Source organism: Drosophila miranda, chromosome XR, assembly GCF_003369915.1.
Source record: "Drosophila miranda strain MSH22 chromosome XR, D.miranda_PacBio2.1, whole genome shotgun sequence".
Lineage (NCBI taxonomy): Eukaryota > Metazoa > Arthropoda > Insecta > Diptera > Drosophilidae > Drosophila > Drosophila miranda.
In genome coordinates, this window is record NC_046674.1 from 29580042 (window position 1) to 29607484 (window position 27443).

At 48.5% G+C, this 27443-nt stretch overlaps 1 protein-coding gene and 1 long non-coding RNA gene across 13 annotated transcripts in view; one reads left to right on the forward strand and one right to left on the reverse strand.

Moving 5' to 3' along the window:
* LOC108151729 (uncharacterized protein CG43867) overlaps window positions 1–27443 on the forward strand; it is a 127357-nt gene that overhangs the window by 95250 nt on the left and 4664 nt on the right. For 3 of the 12 annotated variants that reach the window (XM_017280518.2, XM_017280520.2, XM_017280522.2), the window contains 7 exons: window positions 3226–3288; window positions 23071–24598; window positions 25441–25901; window positions 25973–26395; window positions 26476–26758; window positions 26822–26934; window positions 27009–27218. In XM_017280518.2, the coding sequence (XP_017136007.1) occupies window positions 3226–3288; window positions 23071–24598; window positions 25441–25901; window positions 25973–26395; window positions 26476–26758; window positions 26822–26934; window positions 27009–27218 (3081 nt within the window). Of the gene's footprint in view, window positions 1–3225; window positions 3289–6374; window positions 7870–13221; window positions 13924–23070; window positions 24599–25440; window positions 25902–25972; window positions 26396–26475; window positions 26759–26821; window positions 26935–27008; window positions 27219–27443 lie in introns of those variants that run through there. The other 9 variants (XM_017280524.2, XM_033386144.1, XM_033386145.1 and 6 more) reach the window with 5 other exon arrangements.
* LOC117186075 lies at window positions 12015–12649 on the reverse strand. Its single transcript, XR_004471251.1, has 3 exons — window positions 12447–12649; window positions 12200–12329; window positions 12015–12143 (listed from the first exon to the last, which is right to left on the reverse strand). It is a non-coding gene; the product is annotated as an uncharacterized LOC117186075 (long non-coding RNA).

Sequence of the window (27443 nt, forward strand, 5' to 3'; positions counted from 1 at the left end):
TTTGTGGGAATTGCATTCGTGGCGGGGAAATTGCATTTTCTGTTTCTGGTTTTGTGTTTGAGTTTGTTTCGAGGTGATTTCATTCGCATTGTTTGTCCGTTCCATTCAAAGTTGTAAAAGTTGTTTTGAAAGTGTCTGCAAAAGGGTGGGTGGGGGTGGCACCGCCCCCCTCTCGCACCCCCAGCAGGATGAAGCGCCATGCAATTAAGCCAAAATGCGGCTGCTTAAAGCCCCAACCAACTAGCAAATGGGCTTCCCACCAATTAACTCAGCCAATTGGCGGTGGAAACGCCTATATTCAGGGGTGGGGACAATGAACAGGAGCGCGAATCGATGAAGGGATAGAGGACGAGTGGCCGGCCATCTTTTGCACGCACGCAACCCAAGGCCCAACTTTTCCCTCAGCCTTAGGACTTTTTCTACTCCTTAATCCATTCCCAAAAGTTGTGCCCAAAGAAAAACCAACATAATGTTATAGGCTGCCGACTGGCCGGCCTTTAATCCGAGCCCCAAACTCCGAATTCCCCTAGAACTGATCGGGAATGCAGCGGTCGGATCCGGAGGGAGCGCTAAAGACTTGGTCATAGCGCTCCAGGGTCTCGAAGGAGGCGCGCTTCCCGCGAGCGGGCGGACGGATGCAGGTGGGGACGGGCAGGTGCTTCGAAGGCGGCAGATTGGGCCTCGGAGCGCGCACCAGTCGCTTGGAGAGGCTGCCCAGGCTCCCGAGGCTGAGACGGCGCTCCTCCTTCTCCCGCAGCATTTCCTGATGCAACTGCTCGTCGAGATCGTATGCCTCCATGTCATCCACCTGCATGCTCCGCCGATGGCTGTTCCCCATGCTGTCCGGCGTCTCAGGCACTGTCTCCGGCTCTATCTCTGTCTGCGGCTTGATGCAGGCGAACAAGTCGCCCAGATTGGAGCACATTCTGGTTTCTCTGATGTCGGCAGCAGACGATGCTGCTCTGACGAGTGCCGCCTATGTTTTATAGAGCCACTGGTCAACGGCTGTCGGGAGCTGACTCAGCGACATTCCTATGCAAAGCAGCTGTTTCCGAGCCAGGCACTGAGGCAGCTTCTCCTCCGACGATTGCAGACCAGACTCGTACAGCAAGTGGACATATTCCATAGACGATCTCTGCAAGAAAACAACAAAGACTGTCGCCATCGTGTCCGCCTCTTCGGACTCTCGGAAGCTCTGGATAAGTGGAACTTTTGCTTAGTCTAGTCGTTCTAGTAGTTCTTTAACAGACGCATCGATGGTAGAGCAGTGCAATTCTATGGGATATTGTGGGATAATATAAGAGTTCTGTGGAAGTTTTTCAGAGCCAAGAGACAGAGGATAAGTACTCAAGGAAATAAGGAAATAAAATATGAGTATGAGGGTACCAGGAGGGAATGGATTAGTTATTCTCTGTGTTCCTCTGTTACATTCTTCCTGTAGCGTCCACTTCTAATGGGAAAAGGCACTTAAAGGTTAAGGCAACCATCCCTTCTGACACTTCCGCTTCCGCTCTCCTCTTTATGCAGTGCGGGGAGTGAGGGCGGGCTGGGGCTGCTTCATATTTTGCACAACAATTTGATAGCCATCAATCAATTGAGTACCCCGGCTCCTCCCCCTCCTGTCCCCGTTGAGTGGCCACTTGAATGGCATAAAAAGCGGAAATTAATGCACTTAAGGCATTCAAAATCGAATCTTTGAGCGGCCGACGGTTGACGTGGGGACTGGGAGTGGTAGTGGTGGTGAAGGTGGAGGTGGTGGTGGTAGTGGGAGTGAGGGAGTCCCCTTTTGTGTGCTTTGCAGCGGAATCAAGTGGCAAAGTCTATCCATCTATCCATCTGGCTTTTTGCTTTGGGGGCCACTTGGCTGATTAATTGGCATGGAAACGTTACATCCCCCTCAAGCGGTAATGGTGATCCTTATAGGGCGCGTGCCTCCTTTCTCGGGCCTCCTGTTTAGCAGGATTAGCGTATCCTTCGAGGTGGGAGGGAAGAGCATGGGGTGCTTATGATGATGGGCAAGTGCTTTCGGGCAGGTGTTTCCTCCCATGAATTTCCATTCATTCGTTGTCTCGGGGATCCTCGCATTATCCTTATTAGCCGCAAATTATGTGCCATTTCCCCATGATTGAGTCGTCCACTGATTGATGGATGTCCAGCATGGGATTGGGGAGGTCAACAGCTCTCCCCGGGATTGTCTGGAGGGGATGAATGGGAGGTCCTTACCACTTTTGAACAGCCAAAATCCCGAAAAGGGACAACCGGCGCCGTCTGTCGGCTCTTAAAGCGTATTCAACACGGGAAATTCTCACAGATACGGGGAAATTCGTGCTGTAGTTGGTGTGTGTATCAGCTAAGAGCTGTGCATCCAATTGTCGCTGGTTCGTGTCTTGACGGAATTTGTGGATTGCATGTAGACAGAGCATACATATGTACATCCCTGCTCGGGTGTCCGAAAACTTATCCAATTACGAAATGTGTGTGCTCCGGCCTTCGTATCTTTTGGCCATCAATAGTGTTTCATTACCAAATTGTTTTGCGATATGTTATTTGATAAAAGCAGCAATTCGTCATTTTATGTTGGTTTCGTACAGTAAAATTAGAGGTGTTATTAGAAATAATGTATTAAACACATAAAGTTATATGAGAACAATTTTCCATTAGATAAATATAAACATAAAACATTCGCAAATATATTTTCTGTTATTTATCGTGCATAAAACATTTTTATGTATGTGCTATGTGCGATTCATTTTTGAAATAGAAACTCATTAGATACCGTGTGGACTTGGTTAGTGTATTGGCTAAGCACTGTGGATGATGGTTAGTTGGGCAAGTAGTTAGTAGTTAAGACGTGGATTGCATGTAATTCATGTGTTTACGGCGTAGAATCTACGTAGAATCCACGAAGAATCCACTTTATAAGGGGGTTTCCTTGCATTTTCGGGGGTTTTATGGTCTGGAAACTATCTAAATGCCATCTAAAGTTTCGTAAATTTATCTAAAAGATAAGAGAAATTTTAAACCATGTATATATCTCATAATTGCCTGTAAAAATACCCATTTTCCCCGTTCAACATTTTCTAATCTCTGCTGCAGCATAAGGATCCGCATGTGGCGGGTTATTTTCACATAATTTCCGATATTTAAGCACCCACATACCCATCCAGACCCTTCCCCGCCACCCGCTACAATGAGATTTAACCAACTTTCTCCTCATTTTTGCAGTTAACGGAGCTGGAGCAGCGCGTCATCGAAGCGGAAGAACGCGCCGAGGAAGCTGAAGATAAGGTAAGCCATTAAATGACTGACAGTACAGCATCCTACCCTCAAAGCAGCCCTTGTCCCCTTAGAGGGGGTAGTGGGTATGCGGAAGGTTGGCAAATTAAAACAGGGATAGCAGACATTACGGGAGAGTTGAGGAGAGAAGAGCGTGTCCTCGACGAGGGAGTCGAGTCGTCTGCATCATTAGAAGGCAGTTTAAAGCATTTTTCCAGCATTACCATGACAATGCCTCATCTGATGGGCTGATGGGCTGCTGGGGGGATGGGAAATATAATAGGAAGGTGAGGGGGTGGTATCCACACTCGGAGTGGGGTGTGTGGGGTGCATTTAAAGCGAATGATGCGTTGCGGTGGATGCTTTCTGGCAGCTGCGGCCAAAAACATTTGCCATTTGCCGGACCCCCAGACGAAGGCCGAAACAAGGCGAAAAGTTGTCACCCGCAGAGACAGAAGAGAGGGGCAGACAGACAAGACAGAGGGAGCGGGGATAGAGGGTACACAAAACATAAATCGACTTCCGTTCCGGGAATCACCCAAACGCACATTAATGCAACACTGCGTAGCGCCACAGCCCCACACTCGCTTGGAGCATGGAGTTCGTGCGGTTGCAAGCGATGCGGAGCTTTAGTCCTCTCCTCCCTCCTCCACACACAGCAGCGGCAGAAGCGGCAGCAGCAGCAGACCAGCAGAAAACTACCCCCGAAATGGGGACCAAGGACACATGTAGCTGCTCCTCCTCCGACCGCCCGTTCTCCAGTCTCTCTGGCAATATCAAATGCGCATTGTTTGCATTAACAAGTCCCCGGAGGCTTTTGGCTTTTACCTAACGCGCAACACCCCGAAAAACAAGCGAAATGCAAATATTTGCACCCCCGCACAACACACAGGAAATCCATGAAGAGTGGGGTTATCTCTGGCAAAGGGACTGCTACCGCTTTCCCGATCCCTGGGCTTGAGACTGGGCTTTCTATTGCCGCCGCGCGTGTTGTTCAAAGACCAAACAGACCAAACCCCAGCAGATCCAGGAGTCCCAGTCGCAGTCGCAGTCCCACACGGCCAACCACTGTGACAAATTGAATTCTTGTTACTTTGTTTGCGCCGAGATTAGATTCCTGTGCAAACACGTGCCTCTGGATAGCGCCCAGTCAACCCCCAAAGGCAGGGACCAGGACCGGGACCGGGACCGAGGCTAAGACTCTACCCAGTGCTATGGTTCTGGTTCTGGTCCTGCGCAACCCTTTCGACGGTTCCCTGCCCTTTCAATGGTCCTGTTAACAGCTTCTCATTACTTATGCTTCAATTAGTCCTGAAAGGGCTTTAAAATTGGTTAGCCTCATTAGAACTATCACGAATGGGAGCAAAGGGTGAAGAGCATTCTTTCTTAAGATATTATGAGTATTTTCGGGCACTTCCCATTGTTCAGTTCCTAGAACCTGTGGATCTCCTGTAGGAGATCTGTGTCATAACAGAGGGGCTTCTGCAAGGCAGCTGAAATAATAGACTCATACGTTACATTTACATTTTGTGCACATACGATCCTCTTTTCGCATTGGTGGGATGGAGTGACATTGATCTTTTGCTAAGATCTAAAATATTGGGATGCGTCTGTTCCCATTTTTCCTATACTTTCTTTGCGACTAAAACTGCAATAGATAAATCTCTCATGAAGAAGATTAGCCATTAAATGTTTAATATGCTATTTTGAGGAGATCTAGCCGGCTAGCAGATCTGGTCAGGACCACTTATCGGCTGGTGTACATAGTCCTTAAATGAAATGTTATTTACTTTGAGGTTTAATTGTTCATCGCTTCTGGTGATTCAGCTCTAGTTTTTTAGGACTCTATCACACATTTTTGAGTAAAACTTGAATTATAGTAGATCTTCCATACAGCGAACCTCAAGGAGAATTCATTATACGGAAATCGTAGTATAGAACGCCTTTTTGCAGAATATACCATTGCAGTGTTCTGGAAATAAATTAATAGGGAATACAGTCGGTATTTGATACGATTGCCAAATGGGTCCCCTGAAGAGAGCTTTCGCACTTCATTAACTTATTGTCTGTGAAATATAAACTGGTAAAATTCCTCATTGGACGGCGATTGGAATACGAGCGCGAACTTCATTTACATATGTATGTCGAGGAATATTTCGATTTGACAGTCCCTTAGTTTAAGCCCAGTAAAGCCCCAGTCCATCCATCCAGACAAGGTCAGAGGATGCCCCATCATCTACAAACACTTAACGCCCCCACAGAATCCTTCGACACATCCTGTGCCTGTTCCCGGGGTGCTATTCCGGTGTTGTGCTCCCCAATTGGACTGCAACTCGAGCTTCCGGCTGGCGCCCGCCTCGCTTCCAGATATCGCATTAAGTATGCATTAAAGAGGGAAAATATAAACATGAGTGGAGCTCTTCGATATGCCCGAGCGCGGCCAATTAAGGGCCAAAAGGGGGACCACCTGAGGAAGGGGGTTATTCCATGGATTGAAAGGGGTAAGGGGCCTGCGAATGCCATCAGATCGGGCATTCGGCGGGCAGGGGAAAGGTCGCACATGTCGCGTGGCACAGTGTTGGAAAGCGCCAGAAGAAGAGTCAAAACAAAAGCAACAACAAGAAGGGAACGAGTCCAAGGAATGTGTAAGCCGAAAGGTGAGGCTGCTCATCGGAAACTATTTCACAGCGGGAATGCCTTACCTTCTGCGGGATATACCTTCTGAGAGCAGAGTTCAGCCATGAGGGCGGCAAAGCTTGACAGCTGAGAGGAATTGAGGAACAGCGAGAGAGAGAGAGAGCGACGTGGAAGAGAGAGCATGCTGATGCATCCCTTTCTGCAAGAGAACTTTCATTTGATGGGACAGCTGTCGGTCGTCGGACGTCGGAAAACAACCCCCCAAAAAGGAGCAACAGAGGAAAAAACCCAAAAGCCAAGCCAGCCGAGCGAAAATGTGAATGGAAAACAGAGATAGAGAGAGAGAGAGAGGCACAAAGAAGCAGCGTAACAAAAGGCAGAGCGCGTTAAAAATTGTGCAAAAGAAGACTTGTAGCTGCGCGAGGCTGTCCCCTCGGTTTCGTTGTGTCGTCGTCGTCGTCGTCGTCGTCGTCGCCGTCGTCTTTCACTTTTAACGTTTCGATTTGGATTTGTTTAAACTTTAAACAAATTCCTTTCCTCGCACTCACCCTGGAATCCATCCCGCGTGGAAGCGAGTGCCAGAGTTGCCAACGCGGTGAAGTCATCATCCTCAGCCTCAACCTCAACCATCCATTGCATTGCCCCAACGGCGAACCGTAGAACGGTGGAACGGGAAACGGAGGAACGGCGGAGTGGTGGAACGGTGTGGCACAGCCAAAAGGCGCGCGCGGCCCACATAGTGCATAACATAACGGCATAGCGGAGCAAAAGCAGTGAAAAACTAAGGAAAAACCCGCAAATTAAACAAAAACTTAAGGCCGATTCCAGTGCGAATAATATCTGTGGAGCGTGCGGTGGCGGGGGGAGGGGGACGTGTGTGTCCTGGCGATGACAGGACATATCGGTAAACGTAGTAAATTATAGGACACATTTCGGGCGGCCATTCACATCCAGCTTTCTCTCTCTCTCTCTCCTATTCTCTTCCTCTGGAGAGAGCGCCACCCCCAGGCCACAGCGAGAGAGCAGCGCAGTTGTGCAGCTTGTGAGAGAGAGAGCGCAGCGCGCACATGTGTCAATGACAGCTGACTGGCGAAAGCAGTCGCAAAGGGGAGAAGAAAACACACACCAAGAGGAAGAGAATCGGAATCACGATGGGGAGAAGGAGAAGGACAGACAAAATACAATAAAGGAATAGGAAAAACTCGACCAAAGTTCCCAGTGTCTCGAAAATAATTACAGTATTCTTAAAGACGTTTAAAACCTCACGAAAGAGGACATTAAGACAACGAAGGAGGAGAAGCAGCGAAACATATCAAAATAACAACAACAACAAACAGCAGCCCAACAACAGCAACAACAAACGTCCATTTACAACATCAGAGAAGGAGAAGCGACAAAAAGAGAAAGTGAAAGAAAAAAGGAGCAACTGGAGATCCCATTACATTGCCAGAGCATTGCCAGATCTCAATAGTTTTGGGGCAAAAGATCCATTTCCAGCATTTTCAGGCACCAATTGGAAGCGGAAGAAGGAATCCTCGAAAGTAACAGAACGAAGGAGCAGAAAGGAAGGAGAATGAAAGGAGACGCTGGAGGAACACTGAAGGAAACCCTTCTTCATATCTCACCTGCAAATACCGCTCCAGCCAGCCCAATTTATTCCTGTTAAATTGTAAAAATTGGGAGAAGGTTTTCTGCAATGTGGCACTGCCATTGCCGCTTGGCCAAATGTCGCCGCTGTTGCGTCTGCTGTCGCCACAAACAAAGAAAATACCAGCCACAACGAATGAAGCAGCATCAACAGCAACAACAGTAGCATTACCAGTACCAGTACAAGTACCAGTAAACCCCATGAACGCACTTCCAAAATCAACGAATCCGAAGATACAAACTGTAGAACAGAGTTACCAACAACAACGAAATCCCTCACCTGTATAAATGGATAACTATAGGAAAAAGGTAAGGCCATGCTGTACCGAGAATATTAGGGATCTAGATTCTAGAGGAACGTTAGCCGACCGATCAGCTTCCTCTATGATGCAGTGCCACATTCTTGGCTTTGAAGCACTGCTATATATGACAAGTAGAACTCTATAATCGGCATTCCGATCATAAGATCATTGTCGGTGGACCATAGCTGGACAAGAGAATCACTTTGGACTACGAAACGGCCGCGATATATCATTCGATTTCCCAGAAAATAGTCCACTAGAGCCGTTGTGATATAATTGTTGTGATAATTTCCTTAGAATGTACCAAATCCATTGCAAACCAAAACAAAATCTATAAAAATCTATGTCGATCTTTGAATTTATTTTCAAAGCATATCTGGGGTTCTGTAGGGGGTCCCCCACACCATTCATCGCTACCTGTCCACGCATTGGATTATGTATTAGAATTTATATATATTGTAGGTATTCTGTCTATAATTAGAGCTTCCTCCCACATCAAACGGAGGCATGGGAGATGGGATTGTAATTTATGTGCATATATTCATGATACATGATGCATTTCAAAATCGAACAATTTATGGCCAGAGAGTGCTCTAGTTCCGAGAGGGCCGGCGGCGGGCAGCAGGCAGGAAAATCCAATTAAACATTTCGCATTTGAACTTTCAACCCTTTGGGGGACGGGGATGGGGAATGTGGATGGTGCCAATCGTGAAGTGGGTCACCCTGTTGATTGAATTCCGTCGTCATCACTTTGATTGTGGCTGATGCACAGGCCGCCCTATCATGCCCCTGCCACACACAGACCACTCTGTGGCGGCAGCAGCAGATTCCATTAACGTGGGTGCCGCAGCGCATCCGTGAGGCATCACATTCGTCATGAGGATGATACAGCAGCCGCAAGCTGGTGATGGATGGCCCAGCCACAAGCCGAGCACGTGGTCGTTTCCTGGCTGCTGCTGCTTCTGCTTCTGCCCCCAGACAGTGGCCATTTATCTCATTGTAGAGCATTGATTAGAAGCGCCAGGCACAAAAAGATACACAGATGCAGAGATGCAAAAATAGAGAGATATCGAAATGCAGTTGCAGCTCCGCGCCTCCAGTTGAAAGTGGGCCACAATATTAATTGCATTTGCCACTGGCTGTAGCATGCCATTTAACCCAAATGAACTCGGGGATACCCTCAGTCCAATAGCTACACGGCAACATCATTTCTTTGAGAAATTAATATCTGTTACACTCATTCACTATCCATTCATTATGATGATCATAATCTAACATAGCTCGCAAACGACGGTCAACACTTTTTCCCTTTGCTGTCTCGTCACTGACAAAACCGAAAAAGACCACGAAGACACGGTCTCTCACTGAGCAGAACACTTTTTGTCTCTTCGCTTGTGTTATGTGTTTCGGGTTTTCGGGTGAGCCCGACACACGATCGTGTCTCACAATAACAACTTAGAGAGACACTTTGGTCAAGCGCTCACAGCAAAAGTGTCTTTAGATGAGCAGAACCAAAAAAGTGTCTGAGTGAAGTGTTTTTAGTTTTTTTCGTGTATATGTTTATTTATTCATGTTTTCCGCATTGTTTGGGCTATTGTATTGTAATATGTATATTTATTTGCAAAATTGGCAAACGAACATTTTCGTTTTGCTTTTCATTTTAATTCATTTTAAGCTCCAATAGTCAAACCGTATAGAATTCACAAAAATTGATCGTTGCCATAAGCATCACACGTACAAGCACGCATACATACGCAAAAGACACTTTGTTCGTTCACTCGCGACAAGATGCTCAGTGAAAAACAGGAACAAAAGAGAAATGAAGAAATCGGTCTTTGCTTGACCGAAGAGCGAGTTGAGCAAAAACAGATTTGATCGGGTCTTTTCAGTCCATTTTCTCAATGTGTCCGTCAATGAGTGGTTTTTATCAGACACGCCGAAAGTGTCAACAGTTATTTGCGAGCTATGTAATCTAAACAAAATCATTAAGATCCCAATACGAGCAACATTCGAAATCAATTACCAAACAATTTATCAAGGTCTTAAGGTCCACTAGACCTCTGCAAAGGAACAGAACTGAATCCTGTTCTGTGGATTCTACAGATCAGGAGAGATTTATAAGAGATCGTAAACGAGCCAAAAGACAAATGCAATCACAAAATTAAAACTAACGTCTCTAGTACGAGTACTTCTTATTCCAGATATCTGATAGTGTTCCCTTCTTTAAATTCCTTCCATTCTTCTAGTCTTCTATTATGGCATGAGTCAAAATCCTTCCACTTTCAGGTATTTAAACTGTCCCCTCAGACATCACACTGATATCGTATTATTACAGGAAATATACTACAAATGAAGGGCATGCACTCTGTCGCATTCGTGTGCACTGTATCCCCACTGAACAGAGAGTGCATTATGAATATGCATGAGAAGCAGGAGGAGGAGGAGGAGGAGGAGGAGGAGGAGGAGGAGGAGGAGAAGGAGGAGGAGGAGGAGGAGGAGGAGGAGGGGGAGGAGGGAGTTCATAGAGCAGCAAGAAGTGGCAATGCGTTGGCGTTGGACGTTGGACCTCGGCTTCTGTGTTTTTTGTTTTGAACATTGTTTCTGGTTGAATTAATGATGCATGCATCCGTCATCGGAGTAGTGCCCCTCGTCTTTGGTCTTGCCACTTTCGCTGTGGAGCCGAAGCCTCCGCATCTTGGGCGCCCACATGCCCCATGCCCCATGCCCCAGTCGCCGCAGCAGTTGCAGTTGCAGTCTGCCTTCTCTGATGCACATTTGAAAAATGTAATGCGCCTTATGCGCTGCTCTGGCCTCGTCTCCATCTCCATTTCCATCTCCATCGCGGACTGACTCCATTTCCCCGATCTAAGTGGTTTCTCCGCCCTGGCTTTCTTTATTTTAAACTCATCAGCGAGTCGACGACATCATTTGGCGGACTGCTCTTCTTCTGATGAGGCAGAAGCCGCCCGCCGCAGCCGATGATGGACCACGAGAGTCACTATTCGGGGGCCACATAAATATTTATAAATAGCCCCAAAGAAGTCGCGACTCTCGGCGGTGACTCGCGGCTGCTGCCGGCTGTGAATGATGTGAAAGATATCCGGATGATGATGATGAGGATGAGGATGATGCTCACGCTCACCGGTCATCCAACTCGCCGGCAGGGATAAAAGCACCTCTGGCACATCACCGATGCCTTCCATTGCAAAAGGGATTGGGGATGCCACATACATAGCTGATCAAGAACTTTTGCCTGAAAGCTCTCCTCCCATCTGCAGAGACGACCAGGCAACGCCTCTGATTGATATCTTCCAGGTTTAAAAGTTCTTCCAATGTTCTAATGTTCTTTATTCCCCCGCCTCTCTATTCCGCGAGACATTGAGAGAAAGAGGGAAAGGGAAACACTGTCGCCTCCTTCTGTTTTGGCTGCCATTCAGTCTGCCCTGAAGTTCTATCCTGGCATGTCTGGTGGCCCCATCGTCTTCTTCACGCCGGCTGGAGCCCTGACGGATGACAATGGAACTGAGTCATCGGGCCCTAGCTCCTGGTACTGCTCCTGCCTTCCCTGTCGCTTCGCTGTCATTTAATCAGGCAAATTGTTAACGCCAACCGCAAACAATCAGCCAGAGCGGCAGCCAGCAGCAGTGGCAGCAGTGGCAGCAGTGGAGTCCTGGGAGCCGAAGCAACATGTTACATTTATTATGTGTGGAAAAAAGTAGCATCCAGAAAAGTAGTATCGTTGTTGCAGGAGGAGGCGAAACAGAGATAAATTGTGTGGCGCCGCCGCCCCACCCTGGACCTAATCTGACATGTAACATGTAACATCTCTCCCCCCAGGCGTCGCCTCAGGCTGTGATCCGGCGGACTCCATATTACACGCACTTTCATCCATCTCGGATCTCGGGGCATGACTCATGGGGGGGGGGGCAGAATGATATTTTCCTCTCCCTGAAAGTCATACAACCCATTGGAACCCTCGGCTCTCAGTGTAATCAAAGTCCCCTTCTAAGCCACGAGTAAGAGGACAACATTGAGAGCAGAACATAGATTAATTTGTTTGCTTTTCCTATTCAAAACAAAAAAAAAAAACAAAACTGAAAGAAAGGTCGAGATGTAGACACCCTTGAAGAAGCTACCAAACAAGAGCGGTTGTTTATACAACATAGAAATAATATATTGTGCTTTAAAAGGCAAATAACATACATATCTATGTACTACATGAATCTGTTAAATAGACATATACATACATATTTTGTGTGGAACGGCCAACGGTCCTTCGCTCTACAAGGTTAATACAAATAATTAGTAATTAGTGTGGTATATACATACATACACACATATTTATGTTTGCAAAACTGTGATAAGTTGAGCGGGAAGTGTGTGTGCCGCCAGTGGATCCAATTCACCCGAATCATGTATTATTTTAAATATTTCTGTAGCTTGTGGGATTGCAGTGCCATCGGTCGACTTCGGGCAGGGCGGTTTGTAAATTAATTGCAAAATACGTTACTAATAGTACCAATGCTTACAGTTTTTAAAGAATTTCCAACCATATTGAATGAGCCACTGAGGTTCTTAACATACCATTTCCCTCATTGTGCTTAAGCGCCCTGTGCAATGCATCCTCTCAGTATTTCCCGTACACTTTGATATAAATTTGTATTTTAACTGTAAATAAAGCACAGGGTAAAGACTTTTCCGTACTCCACCTCCTGCACAGCAAAATGCTGTCAGCAGCATGATACCAGCAACATGCTTAGGCAACATTGTCTAGACCCGAGAGAGCGAGAGAGAAGGCAAACGGAGCATCTCTCGGCTTTTGTCGTTTTGCTCTCTCTCTCTTTTCCGCAGTAATGTTTCTGGGAAACGAATCGTCCGCATGTTGCTAGAAAACGTCCACATGGTAAGTGGAACGAGGTATAGCTGGGCAACATACAGTTTGTATATACATATGTATGTATATACTCTGGCCACAGCAACATTCAGCCAGAAGTGGGCAACATTCGAAAACCCTTGAAAAAAAGGATATTTGGTGAGATGTATTATTATACTACTCTCGGGATATTATCGGTCATGAAAAGACAAGTCTGCAAAATAGTTACTCACTAAACACGATATTTTATAATAAATTATGAATTATTAATTTATGGCTAATAAATTTTGGTTCCACTGCCATGCATTGAGAAGTACTAGAGCAAATAGGGTATCAAAACATCCACACTTGACAATATCTGGCCCTGCCAGAGGCTTACATGCAACATGAGTCCGGAATGCCAAGCAAGCGACGCCAGCAGCGAGCAACGTTTTGTATGGGAAAATGGGAAATGCACGGCCTTGCCGCCCCAATCAACCAATCGTTCTCGGGCCGTGGCTAAGGAAACAACAGAAATATGTCGGGTGTTGCTCAGAATTCAAAAAGTCCGTTGATAGCTGACTGACAATATCCCACAAAAGATACCACCAGAACATATATTTTACCAAATATATATGTATATCAATATAGAACGTTCATTTCGGAAAAATCGGTGAAATTCTTATTGAAAACGCGTCGGTGGATTTCCATACGGGGCTCCCATAATTTTTTTTGAGTGTCCAATGGTTCCGTTCTGTGGTATATTGGTGTGGATTTTAAGGATTCAGAGGAGAAGTAAAGAATTCTGAAACTAAAACCAACCCTTCGCTATCGTTGAGGATCAGCCAGCAGGCGCCTCGTCCGCGTCCGCGTCCGCGTCCTCGTCCTCCCACCCTGACCGCCTGCCTGGCCCAGAAACCGGTTTCTCCTCTCGCGAAATATAGTATTTCGAGTGGTGCCTCGAGTGAATAGTCGGACAAACCAACCCCCAACCCCGAGAACAGTGAGAAAAAGTGAATAGGGAGTGGAAGTGGAAGTTAACCCCCAGTGGTAGTGGCAATGAACCTTTTCGATCTTATAAGACTCTCCATGCAGTGAGTGATTCAGATACAGGACACAGGATACACATACATATGTTTAATCCATCAAAAATGGCGAAAACAGAGACATTCGCAATGCGGCAGGGCCAACGCACAAAATGCCCTAAATGTAGGTATACGGGGGGGGGATAAAAAAACACATTCAGAGAGGGATCTTTCGTTTGATGAATCTCCTTAAATAAAATTAAGAAATCTCTCAAGAAACCTGGAATCCCCATTACGATCATCATTACTTATTTTTAAGAACTAGTGAAATTAATCTGCATCCTCCATCTCTTTTGGGTTTTACTCTTGGTTGGGTTTCTTTAACTACAGATGGATAATCCCTTACTTCTTTATGGTGTGTATTTATATGTGAATCGGAAGCAACGATTCCTTAGAGCCCAATCCGAAGGAAAGTTTTCTTAGCACTTTAGGCATTATTGTAGATCTCTTAGATATCTACAAGCGTACAGCTACAGATACGAATAATGAATGGGCGATTCATTTTTTCTGCCTTCATCCACAAAATATGACGTTTTTACCTGCCTCTGAATTACTACAATATTACATATCTAGACTTTTGGGAAGATGCAACCATTAATATAACCTAATCTACGCATCTGTTGCATTTGCCGCTGCTTTAATCTTGAGAAATCTCAAAATCTGGAAATCTCTCGCTCGAATAATTAACTGGGAACACGCTTTGAGGGCAATATTCTTGGATTCTTTATGATGAATATCTACGAGTAGTGGCAGGCAGTCCTTTGCCCTCAGATGCCCATCTCCATCTCCTTCCTCTTCTCCCCCCTTCCAATGGCTGCCTTCTGCTGCTGCTGGTGCTTCTGCTGTTGGGGCTACGTGTTGGGAGCCCCAGCTGTGAGCAGTCGTCGCGAATGCTTCATAAAAATCTAATATTTATGGAAGAGCGAATGGAGCGAGTGGCGGATGGAGGAGGGGCGAGGAGTTTTCCGAGTGTCAAGCGGTGGAGAAGCAAGAAAATGTTTTTAATTGCTTACAAGTTCTTCTCTCCCCCTCTCTCTCTCTCTCCCATTCTATCACTCTTTTCTCCATTTCTCTGTTGTCTCTGCCGTCTGAATGGTTCGCTGGAGAAGATTCTGTTGTCTTCACGCTTAATTGGTTCGACAATGGAGCAGGGAAAAGGTCACGTTAACGAGTTTTGATCGAAGACCAAAGTTTTGCCATCACCACCCACACCTTTCCCCTTGTCCAAACTCTTCCGAATAACAGACAGCCGGACTAGTAGTAGGAGTAGGAGTTGGAGATGGGAAAAGGGAGAAGAAGACTTACACTTGAATGCACTTTTTGTCATTTTCCGAAGCGAGTTTTTGTCTGTGCCCCCTGCTGCCTGGGTGTCCTTTTGAAAGGGTATCCTCTGCAAAAACCAGCAACAAACGGCGCGGCGCGTCGGCTACAAAGTGCAATATGAAGCGGCGATTGGGGGTTTGAGATTTGTGGGGTTTCCATAATTAAAGCTCGCTCCTGTTCCTGGCTCCTGCCTCCTGGCTCCTGGTTCCTGGCCATTGGCAGCTGGCTAATGAATCGTGGAGAATGGAGAGAGAAGGCGGAGCAGAGGTACGCCCATTGTTCCCAAGCTCGATCGAGAATGGGAAGCAAAGGTCCCCTCGCATCTCCCTGTCGCTGCACAGCGCCAGTGGAGCGGAAAAACAACACCATTTACACCCCCAAAAAATTCCACTGGAAGAACCAAACCCATTTCTTGATGTCGCAAGCAGTTGGCACAGCCACAGCCCCACAGCAGTTCCCCCTTCAGACGTCCAGACTTTTGGATTGGGCTTCGGATTGGGATTGGGATTGGTATTGTGCTTGGGTTTGGGTTTGGGTTTGGGTTAGGGGTTTGGCAGCAGAGAAAGCAAAATGAGGAAAGTTATTGAGCAGCGCGGAAATATCGCAGCGCATTTTACATTTTCATTTTTCCATTATTTTCACTGGCATCCCAGACACGACGGCGGCGAGGACCATCTGGAGTCCTGCTGCTGCTCTCGACAGCTCCTGGACATTGTTTGTCCTTTTCTGTGTGCAGAAAAGTGCTCAAGTGGCAGCCCCTCGACAATGTGGCAAAGATGCTTGAGCTGCACAAAGAGTGGAGAGCAGTGGAGTGCAGACGGGAATGCAGCTGAAGATCTTCCTGGAGTCGGGGGACAGCAGACGCCATCCGGGAGCTGTGGAATGCCTCCCCATTAAAGAGTGTCCTTCTATCACAAGAAAACGTATTCAAAGGAGCAGAAGAGTGGAACACACTTCAACATCAATCAGTCCCCAAAGCTCCTGTTGGAAAAGAGTCTTTCCTTCTACAGAAACTTATTTTCCTTCCAATGAAGCAAAAGTCAAGAAAGGGAATCCTTTCTATACAGCAGGTACATCAGGTATATGTATGTATCCTGAAAGTAGGAAATATTCATGGACGGGTCTTTGGAAGTCTGCATTCCAAGGGAGTATAGAAATATCCCATCAATCTACTCCTCCCCCAACCAGAAACCCGATTCGGAATCTCCTCCGATCTCGGCTCAACATCAGGAGTTTCATTCGACTGAAGAATCTGTAATGCAGAAGAGAAGACTCCTTCTTGGAGGACTGCTGCTCCTTTGCATATTCCCAGGGAACCCTACAACCTACAGGACCATCGCTGACACCCCAGAAAGGAGCAGAGAGGCTGTGAGAATACAACGATGAAAGGATGAGGCCAGGCCCAAACTTTTATCAAAAGCGTGGAAACTTTTGTTTTAGTTTATTGTCTGGCAGATGGTGGGGAAAACTTTGTTTCTACTTTTCTTTTTCTCCTGTTTTTTTTATAGAAAACTGATTAGGTTAAGCCCAGGAGGGGCGAAGGGGGGACAGAGAGAAAGGCTTGGCATGGTAATTTTATGGGGCAAGAGAAGGGATACATCAAACGGTGTCTGCATTATAAATCAGTTGGCCAGGAGGCAGGAGTGCGAGATGAATGGGAGGTCCCTTCGATCCCATTAGGAACTAAATTCAGATCATATATAACCTGTTGGGAAAATACCTAAGTAATGGATCCAAAGCATTAAAGCGGAACTTCGCTTAAGAGATACTTCACTGGAGAGGGGCAGGAGCGGGGCAGCCAGGCATCAAATGGGATGCAGACGAAGGACGAGTGAGTGCCACTCGTAATTAAAGGGAGCGCAGACATCATCCGTGCCGCTTTCGCTGCAATTGTTGCCGCATCACAGAACAGTATAACAGTGGCAGCACACTGGAGAGGATGGATGGTGAGAGCAGGGTGCTGCAGAATGATGAAGCTGACATCTATCCCACGTTCCCTACCGTCGGGTAATGCAAAACATGCACAATTTTTCAATTTCAAAGCTGCCAAAACATGCTGCAAATATTGACACTGACTGTAATGGGAAAATCATTCACAGCAAGGAGGGAAAACCCAGCAGCCAGGGGGAATAGCGAGAGAGGGCAAAATAAGAGCACTGTCCCATGGATCCCCTGGGCAGGAACCCATTCCAGAGGATTACCGAAAGGAACCCAGGTGCCACGATGGGATAGGGAAAGATTAAGCAATTATTGAGGAAATCTATTTAGAAATTTTAAGAAATATATCATCTCAAACCAAAAGATAGAGAGCACCAGACTTTAAATTAGGGTGTTTCCAATAATGGACAAGTGCAAAGCAATCTGAAAGAAAGCTGCCTTGAACCCTTTAGAGGAAGGATGTATTCCATTCCAAGATATTCTTCTCCTCTGACTTCTATGGGGAGTGCTAGAGCAGGAGCTACATAGATGCTCTACACTTACTCTACAGTCCTTTTTGCTATAAGCAAAATCGAAAGAATTGGAAGCAATAATAATCTACTTTATGGTTCTACTGCTTGAAGGATATTCTTTCTAGAGGAAACATCTATTCCCAACCGATGTTATATAGAAATCATTTGGAGCTTTGGTATATTTAAGTCTGAAGAGCACATGTGTTTGGGATATTTTGGGATTCGGGAATGGCCCGAATCAATTTGTCCGTCTCCTTCCGTTCTGACGACTCTGTTGTGGATGGGAGTGGTATTCTGCGTGTTTCGATGACTGCAGTTGAAGATATCTCATATATCCCCGTTCTCAGAGCAGGGGATGGCCGTGGGGCATGCCCGATAAGTAGCAGTTCCCCTCAGACTAGACGGCGCGCGTGCCGCCTTTGAGGGGAATGGGGATGTGTATGTGTATGGGGGGATAGGGATGTCTTCTGGTTACAATGTTTTATGGAGTGTTTTCTTGAGTGGATCTTCTGCTGCCGCTTCAGATGCTGCCACTTCTGTTTGCTGCCGCTGCTTCAAGCGGCTGCCGCTTTGTTGACTATAAATAACAATGGAATCATGACTCCAAATTAAACGTCGTGCAACGTCGGAAAACACACAGCAGAAAGCCAGAGACTGCTGGCAGGGGAAGCTGTTTGCTCTCTGAAAAAGTCAAAGAAACACACAAGAAACGCAAATATATTACAAACATACATACATATACATAGGTATCTGCTTTCCCTGTATTTTTCCTCGCACACGTACGTAAGATATGAGTGGCTGCCACAGGGCCACAGTCGAGGAAGTGCCCCATGGGGCATGGGGGCGTGGGGGAGGAACTTTGTTTGATTTGCGGCACATTTTGAGTAATATTAACAAATTGTTTGAGCCAAGAACCAAATTCGTTGCAGATACAGCGGGAGACAACAAGAAGACTTTCACACTGCAGACACGACCTTTCCATACCCATTCTTTCGATGTCTATAAAAGATTTGGAAGAAAGGGAGATATACATCTAAAAATCCCATGTCCCAGAACGCTTGTTCCTTTTATTTAAGATCCTCTTCAAACCGAGTTCCGAGATCTCTCTGGCGTCTAGTTCTGGCGACATTTTAGACACGTTCTGAAGCTGTCCTTCGATTGGAGTTGATCTGAGGGTCGATCCCAAGACGAAGACAGTATTTCCTTCGCACTGGCGATGTCAGCTTGCTCTGGAAGTCGTCCCGGAAAATCAGCGAATCATCACCTGAGTAAAACAAAGAGAGAGATCGTTGGAGTGTGTTTCGGGAGTCTGTGCAACAACAGAGAGCCCCCTGGCCAGGGGACGGTAGTTGCCTTCGTTATAAACAGATTAATCATCCATCAGGGATGATGGGTGGGACTGGTTGGTTGAGAGGTCCACATGGAAAACCCTTTCAGATGCCAGCAACACCAAACAATTGAGTCATCCACACAGTGGCACCCATCCCCGTCCCCATCCCCATCCCCATCCCAGAGAGAGCTCTCTCCCCCTCTCTTTTTATTGTAAATACAGACATATGCATATATGAAAGCCAGAGACCCCATAATGGCTCTGATGTCGTTAGTCATCTGCTAACCCTCCTCCCTTAGCAACCCCTTCTTCCATGGCAACCCCCTCTGGCACCCCTCTGACACCCCTAGGACCCCACTTAATTGCGTCTGCTCATTTAGTAATAAAAACGAGACCCACAACAGACAAGGGGCCAGTGGAGCAGGGGCGTCCACCGTATATGTATGTATATAATCCGGAGTGCATTGAAAAGTTTCGGAATTGAGAGAGAGAGAGAGAGAGAGCAGAAAAACTACAAAAAAGAGGGGAGCTATTCTTGCTCTCCTCCTCTCCCTCTCTGTCGGTGGAAATTCAATTCAAATCGTATTCAAGTGTTCGCTAACTCATTCATTCATCTTTTTATCGTTTGGAATTTGTTCTTTTATTGAGATTCTTTTAGCCATACCCCATACCGCACATCCCACACCCCACATCCCATCCATTTCCATCTACGGTCTGCGTCTGCGTCTGCGTCTTCTAGTTCGTCTTGGAGCCCATAATCCGATTGTGCGTTGGGGCAAATTATGGCCGGGGATTCGTTATTCGGAGATGGGACTTACGGAATATGTGAGATTTATGTTAAGTGGCAGACGTCGCATTATCCTGGTGCCGCATGACTCGGCGGCGGGGGAGGGGGAACGCTGGATGCTGGGGCTCCTCTGTGGTGGCACGGTGCGGAGATTGCACCCCCAGCCAGCCATAAAAATGTCATTCTGCAATAAAATCGAGCTTCTCTTTGTGTGGCAGGACGTGAAAATGGCCAGCGACAGCCAGGACTTGGACCAAATCTACGGCCGAAATATGACGATATATTTGAAAACGCTAGTTAGATAGATAAACCGATAATAGGTAGATAGATAAACTGATATTTTAATAGCTGTACAAAACAAAGGAATTCTTTGCTCAAACTCAGAGAGGAATGTGGAATGGAACGTTTCCCATTCGCATGAAATACACCTCAAAAGATCTGCTCCTCGAGGCGAAAGCTTGATCGAATCTCAGACAATTTTTATTAATACTAAAATAAATTATTACAAATTGTTGTAAACGTGCCTTTAAATGTATCTGGAGCCCTCCTATCTGCCACTTTCCATCGGCAAGTAACATCGGCAGCCCTGCGGTGTTGGTGCTATCCAGAACTCAACTCAAAGCCAAATAGCCGGTTGGGGCTGTGTTTTCCTATTGGGCTCTAATATGTGCCTTTGCATTACCTCCTTGCATGCTTTGTCGGCAAGAGTATTCAGGATTTGTTGTCCTTCTTCACACGAAGTGGCATCTGTGTGAGGGATAGAAGTAGCGCTAGAAGTAGAGGCAATTTCATGGGCAATACCGACAGCCGACAGACCCAAATCCTTAGCAGCTGTTTGCCAAATGTATTTCTATATGAATACACTATTACCTGCCACTCGAGAGGGGGCATGGCATATACATATATCCTGTAGCTTAATCAATTGCACATCTCTGGGGTGGATGGAGGAGGTGTCTCCAAAAGCAATCACAGATCACGGAATCCAATAAGGGAATTTGTTGGGGATTTGGCTGCCTCCGACGGGCTCGGATGGAGACGGGGGCAGCTGGGGGACGAAACACGGGACAAGGGACAAGGGAGCCGCATTCTACCCCGGATCTAGCTCGTTGTCTGGGAAACACATTTAGATAAAGTCACAGCTTAGTGGCGTCTCCATGCCTTGGTGTCCTCTGGAATCCCACCCCGTCTTCTGCTCCTCCTCCTCCTTTCGATGGTGTCTCTTGTCTAGCGACTCCGATTGGTTCTTTGTTTGTTCTTTTGGCCAAGAAGTTTCTCGCACGCCTAAATGCCTTGTGTGACTCGTCCGTGTGAATCATGTTATGGCTCGAGATGCACAGGCTGCAGGCGGTGCAGCGCGGACAGAAGCTGAACTTTGCACTGCTGCCACACTCTGCCGTTGGGGCTACTGAAGCAGCCATTGGCCCTGCCACTCCCTATTCCTTTGGCAGAAGTTTTGGCCAAAGCGGTTTTAGGCGCACTCAGATTTGATGGCTCAACTTTACCAAAACAGAAAGATTTCATCCCTCTCCTCTCTCCTCCGCTGTTCCGCCTTATAATCAGTAGATTCCTCCCCTTACTCGTCTCCTTCTCCACTTTAGTTTTCTTCGATTTAGGCTGCCTCCAACTTTTGGTGTTTCATTGGCGATTGAAGCGCCAAGAAAGTGGACCCTTTGGCGGGGCTGGCCACCTCCAACGAAACCCTGAATATAGATTGATTTCTCCTCCCCCCAAAAGAGGAGGACTATCCATAACTCATTTCCCTGTCTGTAGTCCGCGTATCTCTGTATCTCTGGGGCTACGGGTGGCATGGGGCTCATCCTCGTGTCAGGACAGGCATAAACATGGCATTTTATGTGCGTGACAGCAGCAGGAGCAGCAGTATCAGTACCTCATGCCCGGAGGTTGTTATTTTTGGCGGTTTATTTATTTTTAGCCGCATGCCACAAGCGGTGGCAAGGACCCCACGACGGCGCACATTAAGCAGTTGACCCATTTCGTGGCCAGACACCCGAGGCAGATACCACAACTAATAATGCGATAGGATAGGTGCCGACAGGTCCTGGAGGGACACCTCCTCGTCCTCCTCCGCCTCCTCATGGGTCTTCTTTGTACACCACTTGTGCACCACATCCAGCGGCTCGTTCTCGTTCTCTGTCACTGTTTCTCTTTTGTTTCCTCTCATTTCTACTGATTCAGCCCCCCCAATCCTGCTGGTGTTCTCCTTTCTTAGACTCTGGCTTTATTTGAAAGAAGGAAAGGCCTTCCTTCCGCTTTGATTCTTTGACCTTCTCCGCCTGATGCCTCTCCTTTCATATTGATGCCTTCTCCAGCTCCAGCTCCAGCTCCAGCTCCTACTTTTGTACCCCATTTCGGGCCCCATTCTGCTACATGTCCTTTTTTTTTGTGGTGGCTTCCGGCTTTGTTTAGTTGTCAGTTTGGTTTCCTTTCGTGCCAAATTAAGTTAGTTCTTTCCTGTCGCCTCCGTACACTGACCTCCCCCGCTTCCACCCACCCTCTTTCGATTCTTGTGGCAGTTGTAAACTATTGTGTAACCATAAAAACAGTCGTATCGGGTGCAGGGGAATCCCAGGAACTTCAACGGGAATGGAAATGGCGTGTCCCGGTCTCGTACCGCGACTACGACTACGAGTGTTAAACGGTCGCCATTTGGTCTGCATCCAATGGATTCCGTCGTTAATTACACAAGTTTTCTGGCTACACACTTAAGAGCTGCAGTGCTCCTTCTTCCCAGAAAAGCAGGAGAAACAAAACCCCTCCGCGATTGAACCCTGGATAACCCTTCTGCTGCTCGTTCTCCACCCTCTGTTTCTCCCCCCATCTAATCCCACGACGGGGGTCATGTGTAACCATTAGACACTGCCATTGGACCCCGGGCGCCAGGGAGCCAGGGTCTGCCGAGAGCCACTCGTCTTACCAGCCAAAGGAGCAGCCAAGCGACTTTGTCGTGGCTTCGGTGTGAATTTAATTTAATTTTGAAAAGTTTTCGCCTGCAAAACTTTTCTACAGAAAGTGGAGATTGCACTACACTGGGAAAAATCCAGGGAAACAAGAGTTGTTTCTGTCGAGGCCTGGTGTATTGGAAAGGCCGACGTTTTTGTCGAGGAACAACTGCTGCAGGGATCTCGAAATCTTTCACTTTTCAAGCGAGATGTGAGGGAAAATGTATCTGAAGTGAAGAAAATAGCAGAAATAGCCGATGTATCTATGGGAAAAACAACATCAGAAGATTCCAATTCAGAGAGGAGATCTTTCACAGGAACTCTTTTCGCCAAAGATCTATCTTTAAAGAGTGCGCCACCTATTTCGTGAGGCGGTTCTCCATCTCTCACACACTCACCCTCTTCCCCTCTCTGTTTACAGGTGCGTGCCATGGAGCAGCGGTTGAGTGAGTGGCCCAAGCCTCCAGCACAGCCACATCCGCCACAGCAGCAGCAGCAGCAGCAGCAACCCCCCAATCACCAGCAGCAGCAGACACCTTCCTGCGCGACAACAGCTGGAGGAGCAGCAGCAGCAGCAGCAGCTGCAGCAGCCGCAGCAGGAGCAGGAGTCCCAGGAGCACCGCTCGAAGCTGAGAGGACCATCACCTCGTTGGAGATCCAGGTGGAGGAGCAGCGACAGTTGCGACTGCACGACGCCCGCCAGATCGAGGCGAAGGCGGCCAAGATCAAAGAGTGGGTGAACAATAAGCTGCGGGATCTCGAGGAGCAGAACCAGGTGCTGCGCGAGCAGAACGTCAAGTGCAACCAGCAGCTGGAGCTCCTGAAGAACCACATCGCGAACCAGTCGCAGCGGCACAGCATCGTCGGACCCGTGCGGAATAGCCTGAGCTTGGACGTGCAGGACTTTGCCGGCGGATCGGCGGAGACGCGCAGGCGCAGCGAGAGCCTCGATCCCTCGCAGGAGATCATCAGTCGACCGCTGACCAGCTCCTATCCCCACCACCAGCATCGGCGCAATCTCTCGATGGAGCCGCAGGAGCTCGAGCGCAATCTGGTGGCGGCCGTCGACGGCCTCACCCTGGCACCCCTCTCCAGCATCGCCAGCAAGGCGCCCTCGACAGGAATTGGAGCAGGCGCTGCTTCCGCGGGAGGGGGATCGCTGCCCCGTCCGGATAGCTCCGACACGGACACGGCCCACGACTACGCGGAGATCTACACGCCCTCGTGCGAGAAGCTGCCCGCCTGGATGAAGAACAATCCCGCGCTGATGGCCAGCGGCGGGAACAGCAGCACCACCACCACCACCAGTGACCTGGGCGTCCCCCGGCCACCGACACCGCCACTACACCGCTTCCCGAGCTGGGAGGCCAAGATCTACCAGGTGGCCAACGATGGGTTGGCCGGCACAGGTCCTGGCACAGGCACCAGCACAGCCGAGAGCACCGTCAGTCACGAGCCAGATGCAGCCGCCAGCAATACCCTGTCGAACGGAAGGTCCCGACATGGGACACACGGTCATGGCCATGTGGGACACGGACACGGGCACAGACATGGCACGGCCACGAGCACGGGCACGGCAACTGGAGACGGCAATGGAACAGTGGGAGGCAGCGGCACACCAGGCACTCCGCTGCCGCCAACGCGGCAGCAACAAACCGCCAGCGGCGGCTTCTGTGATATTTCGGTGCCCGTGTACGCAACGGTCAAGGGACGGGCTTCCCAGATCCGCTCGATGCCCTTCACTGGGGACTCGAGCGACGACTCCAGCGATGGGGAGGACCATGCCGTGATGCTCACCCACAATTCGCATAACTCGAGCAGCACGGACAACACGGAGACCTCCACCTCCGGCAGCGCCTCGAGCCCCTCCAAGAGCCTGAAGACCTCTTCGAGCCTCAGTCCCGCGAAGCGGAGTGGCTCCGAGAGCCCCAAGAACGCCAAGGCGCGTGGTATGTATCTAACATGTTTGCTACCCTGCCCCACAGTAGACCCTGCACCACCAGTCTGCATCTGCCTTAAGCCATTCTCTTGTTGGTAGCCTGGTAGCCCCGTAGCCACCCCCCGCGTAGAGCGTAGGTATCGCCACACCCGAGACAAATACACACAGGAAAACCCTGAATCTAACGCACACACAGTTCCCCCAATCCCCATACGATCCTGATCCCGATCCCCGTTCACCTGCCACTTCCTGCCACCATTCCCCAGGATTCTACAGTAGTCCCGCCCTTGGAACCTGGCCTTCATTTGCTTTCGAAACTTCAGTATCACTTCCAATGCCTTTTCTTTCGATATCATTCAATATGCTTAATTTCACTGTTTCATTTCCGCAGTCCGGATTCCTTTAGCTTTCTGTTCCGTTTCCATTTCGGTTCGAAATTTCAATTTCCGTTTTACTTTCAATACTGTTTAGCAATCATCCTCACTGCCATTTCCCACTAAATTTATCCATTTGTGGGTCTGTTCCCGTTCTAGTTCTGACATTCCTTCTTTTCCTGGAGCTCAATTTATTTCCTTTTCAAGATCCAAGGTATAGTTCCACTTCCAACTCCACATCCTGTTCCGATTTCCACACCGTATCTACTTCTAGTTCCTGCCCATCACATCCCCCTCCCTCTAGAACCTAGATAAATAATAAAACTAATTTATAAAAAACTAACAATTTGTGACAACTTTTGTCCATCAAAAACCATCGAAACCACTCAACCGATCCACCGATCCACCGATCCGCCTTGCAATTATGTAACCGACATTAACCCGCTCTATCCGCCTCACACACCGCACCACCGCACAGTCCACCTCCACCAGCCACGCACATCCACATCCACACAGCCACAGCATCTCCACCACCAACCACTGCACCACCAACATCACCAGCACCATCACCATCACCACACATTACCCCACCAGGGGCTGACGCTGACACTGTCGCCGACATGCCTGCCCCAAGGCGGTTCAGGGCAGAGCACGCTGCCACGTGCACACCAGACAGCAACGGCAACGGCAACGGCTACGCTGCGGCTACCAGTGCCACCGATCGTTGCACCCCGTTGCATCGCCTCTGCATCCAGTCCCCAACACATGCGTGGCACAGTAATTTCAGATCTTTCCTTTGAATCAGGCCTCTCGGATGACTACGCCCTGCCCCCGGACGCCGTGTCGGAGTCCACCTGCATGGATGCCTCGATGCCGTCGCTACTGATGCGGGCCTCCTATGTGGATTCGCCCAGCAAGAAGATCGAGTCCTTAGAAAAGGTAAGCACCCAGTGAATCCCCAGAGAAGCCGCAGCTCCAGCTCCAGCTATAATCTCTACTCTTTCTTTTAGATGGGTCACCTGGCCAAGCTGGGTGGCAAGCTTAAGACGTGGCGCAAGCGGTGGTTCGTCCTGAAGAACGGGTCCCTAAACTACTGGAAGAGCCAGCACGATGTGCAGCGGAAGCCGCAGGGGCAGATCCAACTGGACGAGGCATGTCGCATAAATCGGGCGGAGGGAGCCTCCACCTTCGAGATAGACACCGGGAAGAAGGTCTACTATCTGACGGCCGACTCCCATGCTACCATGGACGACTGGATCCGGGTGCTGCAGAATGTGCAGCGACGGAACGCGACCAAGCTGCTTCTCAGCCGCGACGACCAGAAGCCCACGGTCCAGGGCTGGGTGACGAAGGTGAAGAACGGCCATGCCAAGAAGTGCTGGTGCGTGCTGCTCGGCAAGATGTTCCTCTACTTCAAGGCTCCAGCGGAGACGGTGAGCGGAGAGTCGTCTAAGAGATTCACAGGTTTTCTGAGGAAATACTCATGAAAGACCATACTTTCGTTCCCATTCAGAATCCCCTGGGACAGATCAACATGCGCGATGCACGCGTCGAGGAGGTGGAACACGTCTCGGACTCGGACTCAGAGGAGCGCGAGGATGCCGCCCAGGATCAGGCACGACTCACCGTCGCCATCTATCCGGCCCACCAGGGACCCACCTACCTGATCCTGTCCGGAAAGCCTGAGCGCGACAATTGGCTCTACCACCTGACGGTGGTCTCTGGCGGAGGTCCAAGCGCTGGCACACAGTACGAGCAGCTCGTGCAGAAGCTCATGGAGACGGACGGAGATCCAAGTGAGAAACCTCCGAATCTCGGCAGCGAATGGAAGCTTATTCCCCATTGATTACCCTTTACAGATTGCGTTCTGTGGCGCCATCCCATACTGCTGCACACCAAAGACACCATCACGGCACCGCTCACGTCCATGCACACGGAGACCATGCAGCCAGAGGCCATCAAACTGTTCAAGGTAAGACAGAGGGGGAGCTAGAGGAAGCCCAAACTGATCCTCGTTCCATTCTATCCATTCGATCCATTCCGCAGAGCATTCAGCTGTTCATGTCGGTGGCTGTGAATCAGCCGGGCATCGATTACCATGTGGTGCTGGCACAGAATGCACTGCAGCACTCCCTGGACATGCCCGAGCTGCAGACGGAGATGATCTGCATATTGATCAAGCAGACCTCCCGGCACATGGGCCAGAAGCTCAGTGTCGGCGTCCAGGTAAACAAGAAGCTGGGCAAGCAAACGCGCGTAAGTTTTTCAGTTGCAGAGCTTTTTACATCCCCTGCATCCCAGCATCCCAGCATCCATGCCCCATATGTTCCACCCGAAACCCAACCTACCACCACCAAAAAGAATGTTTAGTTGAATGAACCCACCCAAAAATAGTTGGTTTTTGATTTGATGTAGTGTGTTCTTCCCCCAAATGAAATCCCCTACTAACTTACGAAAAAACTTGCCCCCAAAAAGAAAAGA